The 17,349-nt window shown below is 44.2% G+C and overlaps 1 protein-coding gene across 2 annotated transcripts in view; it reads left to right on the top strand.

The window, feature by feature from the left end:
- Window positions 1–17,349, top strand: part of PLEKHG5 (pleckstrin homology and RhoGEF domain containing G5) — a 197,965-nt gene that overhangs the window by 56,573 nt on the left and 124,043 nt on the right. For both annotated transcript variants that reach the window (XM_030222518.1, XM_030222519.1), the window contains exon 6: window positions 6,678–6,814. In XM_030222518.1, the coding sequence (XP_030078378.1) occupies window positions 6,678–6,814 (137 nt within the window). The remainder of the gene's footprint in view (window positions 1–6,677; window positions 6,815–17,349) is intronic.

The following is a 17,349-nucleotide window of genomic DNA, read 5'->3' as shown; positions in this document are numbered from 1 at the left end:
AGAAATGCCCATGACCTGCCCATTCCACGCCCATGGCCATGCTTCCTTTTCAACTATGCAACTTAGAATTTACGTGCACCACGTTACTGAATATGCTTAGCACGTATTGCGTGTAAATATCTAATTAATGCCAATTAGTGCTGATAATTGCTTGTTAACATCCAATTATCAGTGCTGATTATCTTGTTAACCAATTAGGTTATGTGCATTGTTATGGAATATGCTTCGATGTCCATGCCGAACTCTCAGCGCGATATATAGAATCCTGGGGGTTAGCGCATGCTAATACGAACATGCTAGCTGAAAACTGCTCATTGACAAACTTATGAGTTAACATAAGTGCATAATTCCCTAGAATGCTGGCATTTACGCTTGTTCGTGCCCCCTAAAACTATGCAGCAGCTTATAGAATTGTTCACAAAATCATCCACGCAGACGCCCCAACCTATATGCTAAACCTCGTGGACCTGCCTCCCAGAAATGCCAAAAGATCATCCCGCAAATTTCTGAATCTACACTTCCCCAGCAGTAAAGGACTAAAATACAAGCTGATGCATGCAACTACCTTCTCTTACATGAGCACGAAGTTGTGGAATGCATTACCTACCACTTTGAAAACTATTGACGAAATAACCAACTTTCGTAAATCTCTGAAGACACATCTCTTCAACAAGGCCTACAAAGAGAACCCATAACCTTACTAAATCACCTCGCCAACCCACCCAGTTATGAAAGTCTACTTTCTATACCTATCCGCCTAAATCTTTTCTTCTTTCCCTTATTTAATATTTTTACATCACTAATTGCATTTGACATGCTGGAATGACAAAGCCATAACAGGACTCTGTAAGCCACATTGAGCCTGCAAATAGGTGGGAAAATGTGGGATACAAATGCAATAAATAAATAAATAAATAAATAGAGTTACCCTCTTTCCCCCAGATTTTATAAATGGCAGCTGCCAAATTGCACACGCAACTTAATTGTTTTAACAAGCCAATCAGTGTAGATAATTTGCCAATAACAAGCAATTATCGGCATTAGTTAGAATTTATGCACTCACCTTTTTTAAGCATATTCTCCAAAGTGGTGCACATAAATTCTAATGTGCGGATCTCAAAAGGGGGTGTGTCTATGGGAGGAGCATGGGTGAGTCATACATGTTTTTAGAAATTACGTGATGTTATTGAATGCGCCTGATCCGTGGCTAAGTTAAGCACAGGACAATTCTACAACTGGGCCTTCCATTTAGGTGCCCAAGGACACATTGGGGGGGGGGGGGGGGGGAGCCTATTTTGTAACGGCATCTGGGCGCCCAGATTCCATTACTTACTAATCCAGTTTCGGAGTGCCAACCCTAGACCTAGCATAATTGCAAGTTTATAAAGGCAGCAGGGATGCAGGAAAATTATGTGTGTAACTGGGAGCCTTGCCCATGTCACACCAATGCACCCTGGCAAGTACGTGATATGTAAGTTAAGTGGGTATTTGCAAAATAGCACTTAGTGTCCAACTGGCATTTTTGTGGGTGTTACGATTTGAAGAAAGTGAGCCCTTGGGACGTAGCAAGGTTGACTCCATCTGTGCGGCACAAACTCAGTGTGGGTCCTCGCTGATGATTGCCGACTCCGAGGCTTGACAAAAGTCCAGGACACTGTAGTGGGCGCTGCAGCCTGCATTGGGTCTTCCTCCCTGAACCATCCTGCTCCTTCTGATGCAACTTCCTGTTTTGTAAAGGGCGGGGCAGTTTAGGGAGGGAGTCCCGGTGCAGGTCTCAGGCAACCTATGACTGCCGCTGCCCGGGTGAAGACTGCTGCAGAGAGGATTTTAACGTGGAGGCCAGATCTGAAATGGGGTTTGTATGCCATTGATGCACCTAGTTTAAATACGCCACTGGCTGGAAGGAATCTAAGAGGTTCTCATCCTGCTCCTAGGAAGATCCTGTTTGACTTTTACCATCCCTAAACAAATTGAGGGCAATTGTTATACTGTCCACATAACTGCAAAGTCTGCAGGTGCTCTCTTGCCACAAGGGCCGCCGAGAGACTGAGCCGGGCCCGGGGCAAGGCCGCCCCCCGGGCCCCCGCCACCCCCCCCCCAATCCCTACTACTGTCACCTCTCTCTCTTGCTCTTAGGCCGCCGGCGCCACAGTCCGTAGTCTCCACCCACCCACCCCCAGCCCTGTCGACAGCCCATCTCCATCCGCCACTGTGACCGGGCCCCCTGCGTTCAAATCGGCAACACCTCACCTCCATGTGAAAGTGGCAGATCGCCTTCCTTCGGGCCCTCCCTCACTGTGCCCCGCCCTTGTGGAAACAGGAAGTGACGAGGGCGGGAAGGCCCGAAGGGAGGCAATCTGTCACTTTCACACGGAAATGAGGCGCTGCCGATTTGAATGCAGGGGGCCTGGTCACGGTGGCAGACGGAGGGGGGCTATCGAATGAGCCGAGGGCAGGCAGGTGAGATCGGGGACTGCAGTGCCGGCGGTCTGGGAGTAGGAGAAGGAGAGAGACCCCGGCGCCAGGCCCGGGGAATTTCGTCCCCCCTGTCCTCCCTCCCCCCTCTTAGCGGCCCTGCTTGCCACAGATTCTGCCCTGCACTAGTTTTAAAGTGAAAATACCTATGTGTTTCACTTTGAAAATTGCCAAGAAAAAAACCCACCCACAAACACTTGCACTGCCTTTTTCTTCAGGTATGTTTCTCTGACCAAAACATTCATACACTACTGTTTAAAATATTACAGTATGTGTATTGTTTCATTCCCCCCCACCCCCAAACCTTCTTCCAGTATCTTTCCTGTACCAAGTATTGAGCTGTGGATTTACGCCTATTTTCATTTACAAACAAACAAAAAAAAAATCTTGCTTAGTGGGGTGAGGGGAATAGGAAAAGGTCATAACACTCTGTACTGACGTCTGTCTATATTATCTCCCACCCCCAATCCCTCAGCTCTGTAGATATAATTTAATTGAAAAAGGCATGTCTACCTTGCATTCTACCTTGCTTTTATCAGAACACTTCTGGTTTAAAGTGGTGTTCATGCAAAATGCTAAAAAAACACACACAATTCTACATTACCTAAAGTTCCAAAACCCCCAAATTAAATTACAAAGGAAATAAAACAAAATAAATTTCCATCTAAGTGCATCATATTTATCTGGCTATCCTGCCAAAATCCCCACAGTAAACTATATATGTAAGATATGCTTCTAGTGAACACAATCTGGTTGCGTTTATTCTGTATTAAACTTTCATCTTCAGAAGTAAGAGTAAAATATTCAGCTATTAAACTTTGGACAGCGCTGGAAATTCCTGGCAACTCGATTGCTCTGGGAGCTTAGTATAACTGTAGTTGACTTGCAGATTATTAACAGATTGGGCCCGGACCATTTGAAGTTGTTAAACGTTGGGATAAATGTATTCTTCTTCTTCGTGCCATGGCGCTGACCTTTCAGCCTGGAATGTTGTCCGAAGGCTGGAGAGGCATTCTGAGGGCTTCTTGGAAAGGTGAATCTGATAAGTAGCATGGAACTACAAATACCTTTTCCCCTGCTAGCCAAAGTCAGTTGAATAATGGAAGGCCTTCATCTACTGTGCCATGCAATGGAAGAGGGGGAACCAGAGGGTGGAAGGAAGAACTTTTAAGTACTAGAAGGCCAATTAAGATTAGGGAATTCAGTCCTCAAGCAAACGTACTTTGCACCAGACATTGTGGAATGCAGTTGGGAAATGTTTTTCCGTGTTCTCTGACAGTGGGGAAAACCCCTTCATTAAAAATGTGCCTCATTATAACAGAGCTTTACACATTCTTTTATTAAAAACAATCAAATGACATTATCTTTTAATCAGTATATTGTACCTGAATGTCTCCAATTATTTCACCCTCCCTCCAACCTTTGTTATTGGTCTTGATTGAAAAAAAAATTATAAAATCATAGGAGTCAATATTGAAAGTGATTTAACCAGCCAGAAACAGCTCGTGGACCGTTAAATCGCTTGGGTGAGGCTACCCACTTATATTCCGTGACACTTGGGGCTTTTTTTGAGGGGATACTTGGGGGTACTGAGTACCTGCACCTTTTTCCATTGTCTGCTAAAATTGACCCACAGACCCAGAGTTTTAATGAAAGAACTCAGGCTCTACACACCAATTCTGCCTTGCCATAGATTCTGTGACTAGTTGCAGGGGACCTGGCTATTGTGGGGTGGGTCCCTCAGTGATCACTTCACCCCCCGAAGGGTGGCCTAACATTTGAGTACCAGCACCTTTTTTTGCTAGAAAAAACACACTGGTGACACTTAACAAGTTAATACCACAGATCACTAAAGTGAAAGCTAGTTATTTTGTGGGCAGTCCAGGGGTGGAGTAAGTGCCATAGTAACATAGTAGATGACGGCAGATAAATACCTGTATGGTCCATCCAGACTGCGAATAAGATAAACTCAGTACATATGGCATGATTGATACATCATATGTATTCTTGATCTTGATTCATCCTTGCCATTTTTAGGGCTTAGACCGTAGAAGTCTGCCCGGCATTGGCCTTGTTCTAAAATTTCTGAAGTTGTTGGCCAACTCCTGCAGTCAGCGCTGAGCCCCGTATATTCAATGCTGGGCCATTTCCGGTGACTGGCATTGAATATTCAATTTATTTTTGGCCGGTTTAAAGATACCTGGCTAAGCCAATGTTCAGCGCTAGCCGGCTATCTTTAAACCAGCCAAAGATAACCCACGTTTTCACGCAGCCCAATATGGCTGCTAAACTGGCTTTAAAAAATCGGCATATATCTGGTTATATCGGGGGATATAATCGGCTAGCTGCTAACCTGCAATATTCATTGGGAGATAGCCGGTTATCCCCCACCGAATATTGCTGGGTAGCTAACTATGTACCATTTAACCAGCCAGGTGGCCTTCTGGGCCGGTTATATGGTTTTGAGTAGCAGGGGGATGATCTTTAGTTGATGTAAAAACAGAAAAAGAAAAAAAATATTGCAGCTTTTTTTTTTCTTTAAATAAAAAATGTAAATATGCATAGTTTGCTGGCAGCGGTCCCCAATCCCCGCCAGCTGAAGAGTCTTCCTCAGCGCCGGTCGACTCTGGCGCCTTCATTGTGGGATCATCTGTTTCTGACGCCTTACGTCCTGCACCATGCATGTAGCCCCGTGCAGGACATAATGAAACAGAAACAGATGATCCCACAATGAAGGCGCCAGAGTCGACCGGCGATGAAGAAGACTCTTCGGCTGGCGGGGATTGGGGACCCCTGCCAGCAAACAAGCTACCTGATGCGGCAGCGGGGGGGAGGGGGGTTTGCGGTTGCGGCAGCGGTCCAAAGTGGTGGTGGCGGGGGGGGGGGGGGAGGGTTTGCGGTTGCGGCGGCAGGGGGGTCCAAAGTGGCAGGGGGGGGGGTCGGTGGCAGCGAGGGGGGGTCGGTGGAGGGGGTCGGCGGCTAAACAGTGCCCCCCCACCTCGGGCTCTGGCCCTCCCCTCTCGCCGAGGTCTGGCTACGCCCCTGGTTGAATTAGTGATTTGATGGCCAGACTTAAGTGCCTGAAGGAGGCCGAAACATGACCCGTGTTGAGTCTTTTTGTACTTATAAAAAAAAAGCTTGTGGCACCATTACTCATATTTATTTGTTAGTTATTAGGATTTATTTACTGCCTTTTTGAAGGAATTCGCTCAAATCAGTATAAAACAAGAATAAGTCAGTTGGACAATTACAGCAGTAAAACTATTCAAACTCTTGTTAGTGCGATTTGTGTCATTTCTGCTGTTTGGACTGGAGAGCTGTGGAGGCTGGTTCTTTTCTTCCGGTAACACATGGTAACACCCACACATTAACTGTAAGGTGCTATTCCCTTCCATTTGCTGTCTCAAAACCCTGCTTTCTACATTAGCTGCTTGATGCAGGATTTAGCATTCACCAATATTTAACAGATACTGGAACTGTTAGTGTATGGTAATTCCCACATTGAACAGCTAACATGATAGGCCCCAAAATGAGGCAGACCTCTTAGTATGTCTGACCCTCTACTGTTTTATTCTGAAAATACGGTCCCCCTGTGCTATTCAGCAGAAGGACATGTCGTAAGTGCAAATGGGCTTTGTTTATCAGTACAGAGAAAAGAATTAATACTTTTCTTTACTGTACAATACAGGGTCAATATTCAAAGCGATTTAACGAGCTAGAATCGCCACTGAAAATTAGCAGTTGGCAAACTCAAAACTGGTTATTTTGGGGGCAGAATCAGGACTTGGCTAGTTAAGTGCTGATATTCAGAACTTAACGGACCAGGTTAACCACATAAAAGTCAGTCCTATCTTTATGCGGTAACCCACAGCCGGTTATGTGCTGAATATCGTACTTAACTGGTTATGCGTTTGCCGACTCCGCAGAACCGGATGTTCAGTGCTAAAGCCTGGACAGGACCCGGCATTGAATATCAAGGAAGAACGCCGGCAGTGGTCAGCAAAACACTGAACGCTGCTGGCTTAATGTTGACTGCTACATGCTATCTGCCACGGGGTCAATTGTATAAAATGAGCCCTCTGACAGATAACACATATTGATGGCATTAGCATGCCCTAACCATTACTAAATGACCCCCTCCCCCTTAATAAATTTAGCCATGCATCAACTGATTTCCACAAAATGTGCATTTTGTCTTTCAGCGAGGTGCTATTACCAGTTTTCGAGAGAAAGGGGATTGAGTTAAATAAAGTGGATATTTTCCTTGACCAATCCAACACGCCACTCCTTCTCAACTTTGAAGCATATAGATTTGGAGGTCATTACCTTAAAGTTAAAGGTAAGAGAGGCTTTATTGAAAAGTAGAGACTTTATGTAACCCTGAGGTTTGTGTGAAATCTTTTTTTTTTATATTGCCAAATTTCTAGCAGACATTTTGGTCTTGAGAAGATTGAATTATTTGTTGCGTATGTACCAACATAAGAACTGTCACGGGTAGGCAACTTCCAGTCTATGGAAACAAATCCACTCAGGTTCTTTGGATAATTCGCAGGTGAAGGAAACTTCCAGTTCCTGTGGATACCGAGCCGCTTGGGATATAAGGATATTCCTAATGAATATATATTAGATAGATTTGAATGCACATTGCTTCAACCGCATGCCAATCTAGATTACGCATATTCATTAGGGATATCTAAGAACCTGAGTGCGCAAAAATAGCAGGTGACTGCAAAATAAACATACTCCACCACATCGCTGTGATCACCCCACAGTGAAACGGGTCCGTCGGTTTCGGATGCCTGCCTGGGATGCTATATGCAGTCATGCTCAGTCAGCTAAGTTGAATTTCTAACATTTTTTTTATCATAGCAATGTGGTGGAGTATGTTTACTTTGCAATCATATGCTATTTTTGTACACTTAAGCAAAGAAAAAAACGGAATAAATTCATAGTGTTGCTACAACGCATATAGGTTGGACCGGGTGTTTTTCTGACCAATGATTAAAGAAAATGAGCTGTGACCATCAAGTTTTGAATGTTCCAGCATTGTTGCTGGGGGCCACAACTTTCTGAGGTCTTCTCCCCCGTTCTTCCATTTTTTATTTGCTGAACCTATACTGTTATTAAGCTCGCTTTTTTGACATTTGTTGTGTATACACAGGGCAAATATATGCAAATACATGTCGGCTGATTCCACTAAAGCTTTTCCCCTATTCTCTCTTGATGGGTAGAAGACTGATGAATTGGCCCTGTGATGATCATTTATTGTGGATATGCTGAACACTGACCTGTCCTGCAGCTCTTAGTGATTGGCATCAAGTAATCTCTGTCTTAAACTGATTAGGAAGATGGCTGCAAGTATAGTATACGATAATGTGAGGGTCCAAAGTGCCAAATTGTGACAGTTCCAGGAAGCTAAGACCTGTTTGGCCGACCTTCAGCAAACTAGAAAGAAACGGATGCAGCATTGGCAATGCTATAAATCTTTTCATTTTCCCTTTCACATTCATTTACATCTGTTGAGATCCTGGTCATATTTGTGCCAAACCCAGGCGAAGCATTTCTTTGAAAGACCAGGCTTGCTGTAACATGCATTTTCACCGTCACATCATGACAGCAGATCAGGGCTCTTATTGGCTAAGCTTGCTCATTAGCATACAGGTGCTAGGTTTTTTTCTCTTTCTAGACGTTAATTCCAGGTAAAGGTTCGCTTTCAGTAAACTCTTTTACTTTGCATCAAAATTCAATGGCTTGAAGACCTTTTTTTTTTTTTGGAAATGCATCAGTTCTCGTCTCTAGATAGGTAGGTGTCTAATTTTTCTTCTGTCTTGCCAGCTGGACTTAACGCTTTTCTGATCTGGAGCTGAAACACTTTATGGGCTGGATATATGTTACCTTGTTACACTGGCATGCAGAAATTTCTTAAGTATCATTGACTCTATCCTGCTTTCAAAACTGTTGGCCCTTTTTCAATGCCTATGGCCAGTCGTGGGAAAAGGATGGGGTGCATTTAAGCAATTCTGCAACACGTGTACGATAAATCAGCAGAAAACTTTGAAAAGACTGACATCCTATTTATTATGACTTACGTTTCCTTATTACTGTGTTTGACATGCCTTTTCTTTCTTGAGCAAATGTTGTGAACCCAGAGACTTTATGGTCATCGTCTGATGACTTTTTCCATGAGAGTCTTCCGTTCACACTCTGTGCAGCCCTTGCAGACATTACAGTGACCGGAACAGGGTCCAGCACCTACTACTACTACTTATCACTTCTATAGCGCTACAAGGCATACGCAGCGCTGTACACCATACATGAAAAGACAGTCCCTGCTCAAAGAGCTTACAATCTAAATAGGACAGACAAACAGACAGAACAACTAAGAGGTAAGGGAATTAAAGAGGTGGGGATAAAAGGGTACAGGGCAAGTGAGTAGTGGTTAGGAGTCAAAAGCAGCGTTAAACAGGTGGACTTTTAGCCTGGATTTGAAAACGGCCAAAGACGGGGCTAGAAGTACAGGCTTGGGAAGTCTATTCCAGGCATGAGGTGCAGCGAGATAAAAGGAACGGAGTTTGGAATTAGCAGTAGAGGAGAAGGGGACAGATAAGAGAGATTTATCCACAGAACGGAGTACCCGGGGGGGGGGGGGCATAGGGAGAGACAAGAGTAGAGAGGTACTGGGGAGAGAGGTAGAGTGAATGCACTTATAGGTCAGTAAGAGAAGTTTGAATTGAATGCGGAAACGGATAGGGAGCCAGTGAAGTGACTTGAGGAGAGGGCTAATGTGAGCATAGCGACTCAGGCGGAAAATGAGTCGCGCAGCAGAGTTTTGGACTGATTGAAGAGGAGAGAGCTGGCTAAGTGGGAGGCCGGTGAGATGCAGGTTGCAATAATCTAGGCGAGAGGTGATAAGAGTGTGGATAAGGGTTCTGGTAGAGTGCTCAGAGAGGAAGGGATGGATTTTGCTGATGTTATACAGAAAGAAACGACAGGTTTTGGCAATCTGCTGAATGTGAGCAGAGAAGGAGAGAGAGGAGTCGAAGATGACCCCAAGGTTACGAGCTGATGAGACGAGACAAGGAGAATGAGAGTGCCATCCACAGAAATAGAGAAAGGGGGGGAGAGGAGAGGTGGGTTTAGGGGGAAAGATGAGAAGCTCGGTTTTGGCCATGTTAAGCACCTAACGTAAAATCTATCTTAGTTGGAGAGACAGGAGTGTACGAGTGATAATTTACAGAGCTTTCGTAGGCACAAAGGAGGAAATTTTGGGGGTCTTTTACTAAGGCATGCTGGCGTTTTTAGCTGACGCTAATAGTAGGCATGTGCTAAACGCTAAAGGTGCCAATGTATTACTATGGGCGTCTTTAGCATACGCCTCTTTTTAGTGCATGCTAAAAACGCCAGCGCACCTAAGTAAAAGACCACTGTAACAAGACGCCACCAATTACTCTCCAAAATTAAGTGGGTAGTGCAGATGTTCTATAATAGCGCTTAAGTTCATAATTGACATTATAAAATGCTAGTATAGGTTGGCATCAATGTGCCTACTTTTAGGGGTCAATATTCAAAGCGATTTACATGGCCAGGAGACGCTTCTGGCTGTTTAAATTGCATGTCCAAGGCTAACTGGATATATTCAGCGGCTCTTAACCAGATAGCGCTGCTGAATACACCTGGTCAATGCTTAAGCCGGAACCGGCTATTTTTTAGGTGGTTTAAGGATGGAGCCAGCACATTTGATTAAGTTCCGATATGTAGCGCTTCACCAGATAAGTTAATCGGATAAATAGGGCTGCATATTTTTTTTCACTCAACAAATAGTTCGGCTCTGGAACTCTTTGCCGGAGGATGTGGTAACAGCAGTTAGCGTATCTGGGTTTAAAAAAAAGTTTGAGCAAGTTCCTGGAGGAAAAGTCCATAGTCTGTTATTAAGATGGGGGAAGCCACTGCTTGCCCTGGGATCGGTAGCATGGAATGTTGCTATTTTTTGGGTTCTGGAATCTTGTTACTCTTTTGGATTCTGGAATGTTGCTACTATTTGGGTTTTGTCATGCACTTGTGACTTGGATTGGCCACTGCTGGAAACAGGATACTGGGCTAGATGGACCATTGATCTGACCCAGTATGGCTATCGTGTTAGTAGAATCATCCAGGTCCTCCTGGTACATAGGAGAAGGAAAGAGACAGACCCGGAAGCAGGCAGGCAGGAAGAAGCTTGCCAGTGCTGGCTGGACCCTGGAAATTTTGCCTCCCCCTCCCCCCCCCCCTCGGCAGGCCTGCTCTTGAGATGAGGTGAACATTTGCGTTCTTTGACCAATTAATTTTACATTCTGAATTTTAAGAATGAATTTCTCTCCCCCGTTTTGTTCTGTTTTCTTCTCCACTGAAATGTCTTTTGAAACCTTTCTGCTTACAGCAGATAATTGAGGCTTTCTGAGAAGGGAACTGCATACTTGGTGCCACTGGGCACTGCTTTTTGCTGGCATGTTGTAATTGCTGATACTTTATTCAAAAATAGGATGTTACCACTGTTTATTATACGTACAGTATACAGTCTCTGTTAACTGACGTTAGGCTTACTTGAAGTAATCAGTCATAGCCCTCTGTACACTCTTGTGTCTGTGAGTTCCATAGACTACGTCTGCCAGATGGTAAAAACTGTCATAGCACTGACATCCAGTGGCCTCCAGATAGGCCCACATGGTGTTGAGACTCTCCAGCTCTCTTGCAAAAGTGACAGGAGGTTGTTGAATTTCTTCAGCATGTTGCTCGCTGCTGATTTCATCATCTGTTTCATCATCAGCCATTGCCTGAGTGTAGGTGCATATCTCAACATCAGTGCTGTCGTCAGCTGTTTGTAGATCGTAATCAACAGCTATGTAGTGATGAAACGCCTCTTCAGTAACACCGGCTGGGATGTCAATATCCTGTTCATCTGACGCATTTGCAACAGCTGCATGTTTCGTCCCTTTCTACATCCCTAACAAAGCTTGCCCACTTGTAGCAGTTCACAATGGTTGCCTGTGTAACATGATTCCAGGCTTCTTTCTGCATATGTAGGGAATCCAACAGTGATAGATTACAAGCCAGTTCAACAGCACGTTTATCCTTGCCATTTTGGTCATCCATAACGCTCATCAGATGACGTAGCTCAAGAGCCCGATAATGTTTTTTCAAATTGGCTATTATGCTCTGATCCATAGGTTGGATTAGAGAGGTAGTGTTTGATGGCAGGAAGACCACCTTGACGTTAGACAGCCTGACATCATCACTGTGTGCAGCACAATTATCACAAAGGAACAAAATCTGATGCTTTTGTGCCCGCATTCTAGTGTCTAACTTCTTTAGCCACTGCTTCCAAATTTCCCCAGTCATCCATGAATTTGCGTTAGCCTTGTATAACACAGGAAGTCGCTTAACATTCTTGAAGCAACGGGGCTGTTTGCTCTTTCCAATGACAATGAGTTCCAGCTTCTCACTCCCATCCATATTGTAGCAAAGGAGGATCGTCAGTCGGTCCTTCGACGTTTTACTTCCTGTAGTTTCGGCTTGTTTGAATGCATGTGTTCCATCAGGAATTGCTCACCAGTAGAGACCGTTTTCACCAGCATTGAAAATGTCACGAGGTGCAAACTCATTCAAGATGGTAGGATGAACTGAAACAACCCAATTTTCAGCACCAAAGTCATAAGCGTCTTGTTTTTCACCATGCTGTTTCTTGAATTTTATGTTGTTCCTCTCCTTCCATCTTTCTAACCATCCAACAGTGGCTTTGAATTCAGTTAGTCCAAGACTTTCAGCTAGCTGATTAGCTTTCTCCATAAGCAGTGGACCACTGACAGGAAACTGTCTGCTCCTGACTTGAGAAAACCACCGAAGAAGAGCATCTTCTACTTCCTCAGCTTTCCTCGCCCGTTTACGTTTCCTGTGTGGATTTGTATTGTTTTGCCAGTCTTCCAGAAGCTGATCTTTCTGCTTCAAGATACGTGAAATTTGACTGAGATTGACACCATATTCTTTAGCAATAGATGCTTGACTTTTTCTAATTTTTTAAGAACTTCCATTCGTTCAGACAGTGTTAAAGTCTTACAGTTGCGCGATGACGACGACTCCGACTCCAGTGTACACTCTAACAACATTCTTTTGCTTATTCTGCCTGTGGCAGTTAACCAATGAGATTTCTAATTTATCACCCCTTTGTCATGTGCCAATTGGCTTCCATATTCCGTGCGCGCGCTTATGCGGAGTCTTTCCTGCAGAGGAGTGGTCTTAAACCATGCATATAAGCGAATCTTGCACTTATCAGTGCTGCGCTAAACCGAAGTTTGTCCCCATAGAAATTGATGGCGCCAAAAACGGGACCGAAGTACGGCATGCATTCGAACAGAGCATGCGATTATCTGATGTGCACTTAAATGGAATGCACTGTACTACTATTACTTCGTATAATTTCTATAATGCTCCTAGACATACGCAGCGCTGTACACTGATTATTGAGAGAGACAGTCCCTGCTCGACAGAGCTTACAAACTAATCAAGACAGACAAACCCCAGGACAAGGGATAAGGACAAAGAGTAGCAAGATTCTAGAATCCCGAAGAATAGCAAGATTTTGTGCAGAATCCCAAAGAATAGCAAGATTCCATGCAGAATCCCAAAGAGTAGCAAGATTCCGGAATCCCAGAGAATAGCAAGATTCCATGCAGAATCCCAAAGAGTAGCAAGATTCCGGAATCCCAGAGAATAGCAAGATTCCATGCAGAATCCCAAAGAGTAGCAAGATTCCGGAATCCCAAACACTACTAGATGGTGGAGGCTATTATTAAGAATAAAATTGCAGAGCATATACAAAAACATGGACTGATGAGACAAAGTCAGCACGGATTTAGTGAAGGGAAGTCTTGCCTCACCAATCTAATGCATTTTTTTGAGGGGGTAAGCAAACATGTGGACAATGGGGAGCCGGTTGATATTGTATATCTGGATTTTCAGAAGGCGTTTGACAAAGTGCCGCACGAAAGACTCCTGAAGAAATTGCAGAGTCATGGAATCGGAGGTAGGGTATTATTATGGATTAAGAACTGGTTGAAAGATAGGAAGCAGAGAGTAGGATTGCGTGGCCAGTATTCTCAGTGGAGGAGGGTAGTTAGTGGGGTCCCGCAGGGGTCTGTGCTGGGTCCGTTGCTTTTTAATGTATTTATAAATGACCTAGAGATGGGAATAACTAGTGAGGTAAATTCGCCGATGACACAAAATTATTCAGGGTCGTCAAGTCGCAGGAGGAATGTGAACGATTACAGGAGGACCTTGCGAGACTGGGAGAATGGGCGTGCAAGTGGCAGATGAAGTTCAATGTTGACAAGTGCAAAGTGATGCATGTGGGTAAGAGGAACCCGAATTATAGCTACGTCTTGCAAGGTTCCGCGTTAGGAGTTACGGATCAAGAAAGGGATCTGGGTGTCGTCGTCGATGATACGCTGAAACCTTCTGCTCAGTGTGCTGCTGCGGCTAGGAAAGCGAATAGAATGTTGGGTGTTATTAGGAAGGGTATGGAGTCCAGGTGTGCGGATGTTATAATGCCGTTGTATCGCTCCATGGTGCGACCGCACCTGGAGTATTGTGTTCAGTACTGGTCTCCGTATCTCAAAAAAGATATAGTAGAATTGGAAAAGGTACAGCGAAGGGCGACGAAAATGATAGTGGGGATGGGACGACTTTCCTATGAAGAGAGGCTGAGAAGGCTAGGGCTTTTCAGCTTGGAGAAGAGACGGCTGAGGGGAGATATGATAGAAGTGTATAAAATAATGAGTGGAATGGATCGGGTGGATGTGAAACGACTGTTCACGCTATCCAAAAATACTAGGACTAGAGGGCATGAGTTGAAGCTACAGTGTGGTAAATTTAAAACGAATCGGAGAAAATTTTTCTTCACCCAACGTGTAATTAGACTCTGGAATTCGTTGCCGGAGAACGTGGTACGGGCGGTTAGCTTGACGGAGTTTAAAAAGGGGTTAGATAGATTCCTAAAGGACAAGTCCATAGACCGCTATTAAATGGACTTGGAAAAATTCCGCATTTTTAGGTATAACTTGTCTGGAATGTTTTTACGTTTGGGGAGCGTGCCAGGTGCCCTTGACCTGGATTGGCCACTGTCGGTGACAGGATGCTGGGCTAGATGGACCTTTGGTCTTTCCCAGTATGGCACTACTTATGTACTTATGTACTTATGTACTACTACTTCTTCTCATTTTTATAGTGCTACTAGACGTATTCTGTTCATAATTATACCTTTGCAATATAATGTAAGCCACATTGAGCCTGCAAATAGGTGGGAAAATGTGGGGTACAAATGTAGCAAATAAATAAATAAGGGAATAACTTAAAGTGGGAATGACAAAACAGACATGGGTACTGAACAAGTGAATAGGAGCTAGGTGTTAAAAGGTGGTCTTTTAGCCTAGATTTGAAGATGGCCAGAGATGGAGCTTGACGTATTGACTCAGGAAGTCTGTTCCAGGCGTATGGTGTACAAACCCTATACAGAGGCGTAAGGAACTCAAAATATGTGGAGTGGAGGAAAGAAAATAGAAGAGGGTAGGTATGACAGAAGACTAAATGTGTCATTTTCCAGAGGAAAACAAATTCAAGAACCAGGGGTCAGGACTTGAAATAGGAAGGAAAGAGGCTGATAGAAAGTTGTGGAAAATATTAATGTACTGAGAAAGTGGTGGATATCTGAAATAGCCTAGAGGCGGCACTAACCAAACTCATGACACCTTTTACATACGGAGAGCAGTGGTAAAGAACAGGGGCAGGGAAGAAAGGGGTGGGGGATGTCTAGGACACCTTCCCAGTGAAATAAAAATGGTAGTGAGGCGTAGCCTAATGGTTAGTGTACTGGGATGAGGATCTGGGAACTGGGTTTGATTCCCATTGCAGCTCCATGTGACCTTGGGCAAGTCACGTAACCCTCCATTGCTCCAGGTACAAAAGCTTAGACTGTGAGCCCTCTAGGGACAGAGGAAGAACCTTTATATTATAAATGTAGACCTCTTTGGTTGTATCACAGAAAGGTAGTATATCAAATCCATGACCCTAAATAACCATGGGGTAAAGACAGGATCCCTAGAGGCCAGGAGATGGAAATGAAGCAGTGGGGGCAACCTAGGCTGGTATCTGGCATACATGCTTACCTAGACTAGTGTTGTTAGAGCTAACCTGGCAGACTGGGTGAGTCGAATAATTGTTTCCTGCCAACATGTGCTGGTATGTTATAAAGTAATACTTGATGAATAGGTTACATTCCTCCTGCATCACTCAGAAGCCCTAACTGGGTCCCACGTGCCAGGGCTTCTTAGTAGACTTCCCAGCTAGGAAATATATATCAGCAGAACTTTGTTTTATTAATCTCTTCAAACTGGGGGGAAGAGAATTAACATAGGAAGGGTGGATTAAGGGATGTATGTACCACAAGTCGTCAGCATGGTTTGGTAGGTGTAGCTGGATGCCGTTGCAGTACACTCTCGACCTGTTTCCAGTCTTTGTTTCTTGCGTAAACTTTTAGAAAAGGTTGTTTTCTCTCAGCTTTCCTCTTTTGCAGCTAAAACCCTGGCTCTACATCCACGACAGTCTGTTTTTGATCACATTTCGGTACTGAAACTATTCTTTCTGCTGTTTTTAGCAAAATCCATTTCAGCCTAGACAAAGGATGCTGTGCTCTTGCTATTTCCTTGTACCTTTCCACTGCCTTTGACCTGATTGATCACTCTCTTCTTGTGAATCGCTTATGTACTCTGGGTCTCTCGGGCACTGTTCTACAAAGGTTTTCCTCTCGGGCACTGTTCTACAAAGGTTTTCTTCTCGGGCACTGTTCTACAAAGGTTTTCTTCTCGGGCACTGTTCTACAATGGTTTTCCTCTCGGGCACTGTTCTACAAAGGTTTTCCTCTCGGGCACTGTTCTACAAAGGTTTTCTTCTCGGGCACTGTTCTACAATGGTTTTCCTCTCGGGCACTGTTCTACAAAGGTTTTCCTCTCGGGCACTGTTCTACAAAGGTTTTCTTCTCGGGCACTGTTCTACAATGGTTTTCCTCTCGGGCACTGTTCTACAAAGGTTTTCTTCTCGGGCATTGTTCTACAATGGTTTTCCTCTCGGGCACTGTTCTACAAAGGTTTTCTTCTCGGGCACTGTTCTACAATGGTTTTCCTCTCGGGCACTGTTCTACAGTGGTTTTCTTCTCGGGCACTGTTCTACAATGGTTTTCTTCTCGAGCACTGTTCTACAATGGTTTTGCTCTCGGGCACTGTTCTATTCTACAGTGGTTTTCATCTCGAGCATTGTTCTACAATGATTTTCCTCTCGGGCATTGTTCTATAATGATTTTCCTCATTTTCTATCTGACCGCACTTTCACAGTAGTCACCCCCTCTTCATCCTTGCATCCCCATTACCTTCACTGTGGTGTGCCTCAAAGCTCTATCCTCTCCCCTCTCCTTTTTAACCTCTTTCTGAGCCCCCTTGCCACCTTAATCCATGATCATAACATTTCAACATATTTGTACGCTAACGATATTCTTCTCTTGCACTACACTGATTTAGATTCCCTTTCCATTTCTTCCCTGCAGACGTGTCTCAACTGTGTTGCCAATTGGTTATCCACAATCAGACTTATTCTAAATCCTAATAAGACCATTGCTTGCCGGATTATCAACCGACTATCAAGACCAACTCTTTCTCTTAACCTCCTCGGATCTAGTTAACCCAGTTGATTCCTTCCACTATTTAGGAGTCACATTGGATACTAATCTCTTGTTTTCTCCACAAATTTCTTCGGTCCTAAGATCAGGCTTCTTTATATTAAGACAACTTAGATCAG

The sequence above is a fragment of the Microcaecilia unicolor genome, chromosome 13 (assembly GCF_901765095.1).
Source record: "Microcaecilia unicolor chromosome 13, aMicUni1.1, whole genome shotgun sequence".
Lineage (NCBI taxonomy): Eukaryota > Metazoa > Chordata > Amphibia > Gymnophiona > Siphonopidae > Microcaecilia > Microcaecilia unicolor.
Note: the sequence above shows the minus strand (reverse complement) of the source record. Positions and strands in the feature narration are given on the sequence as shown.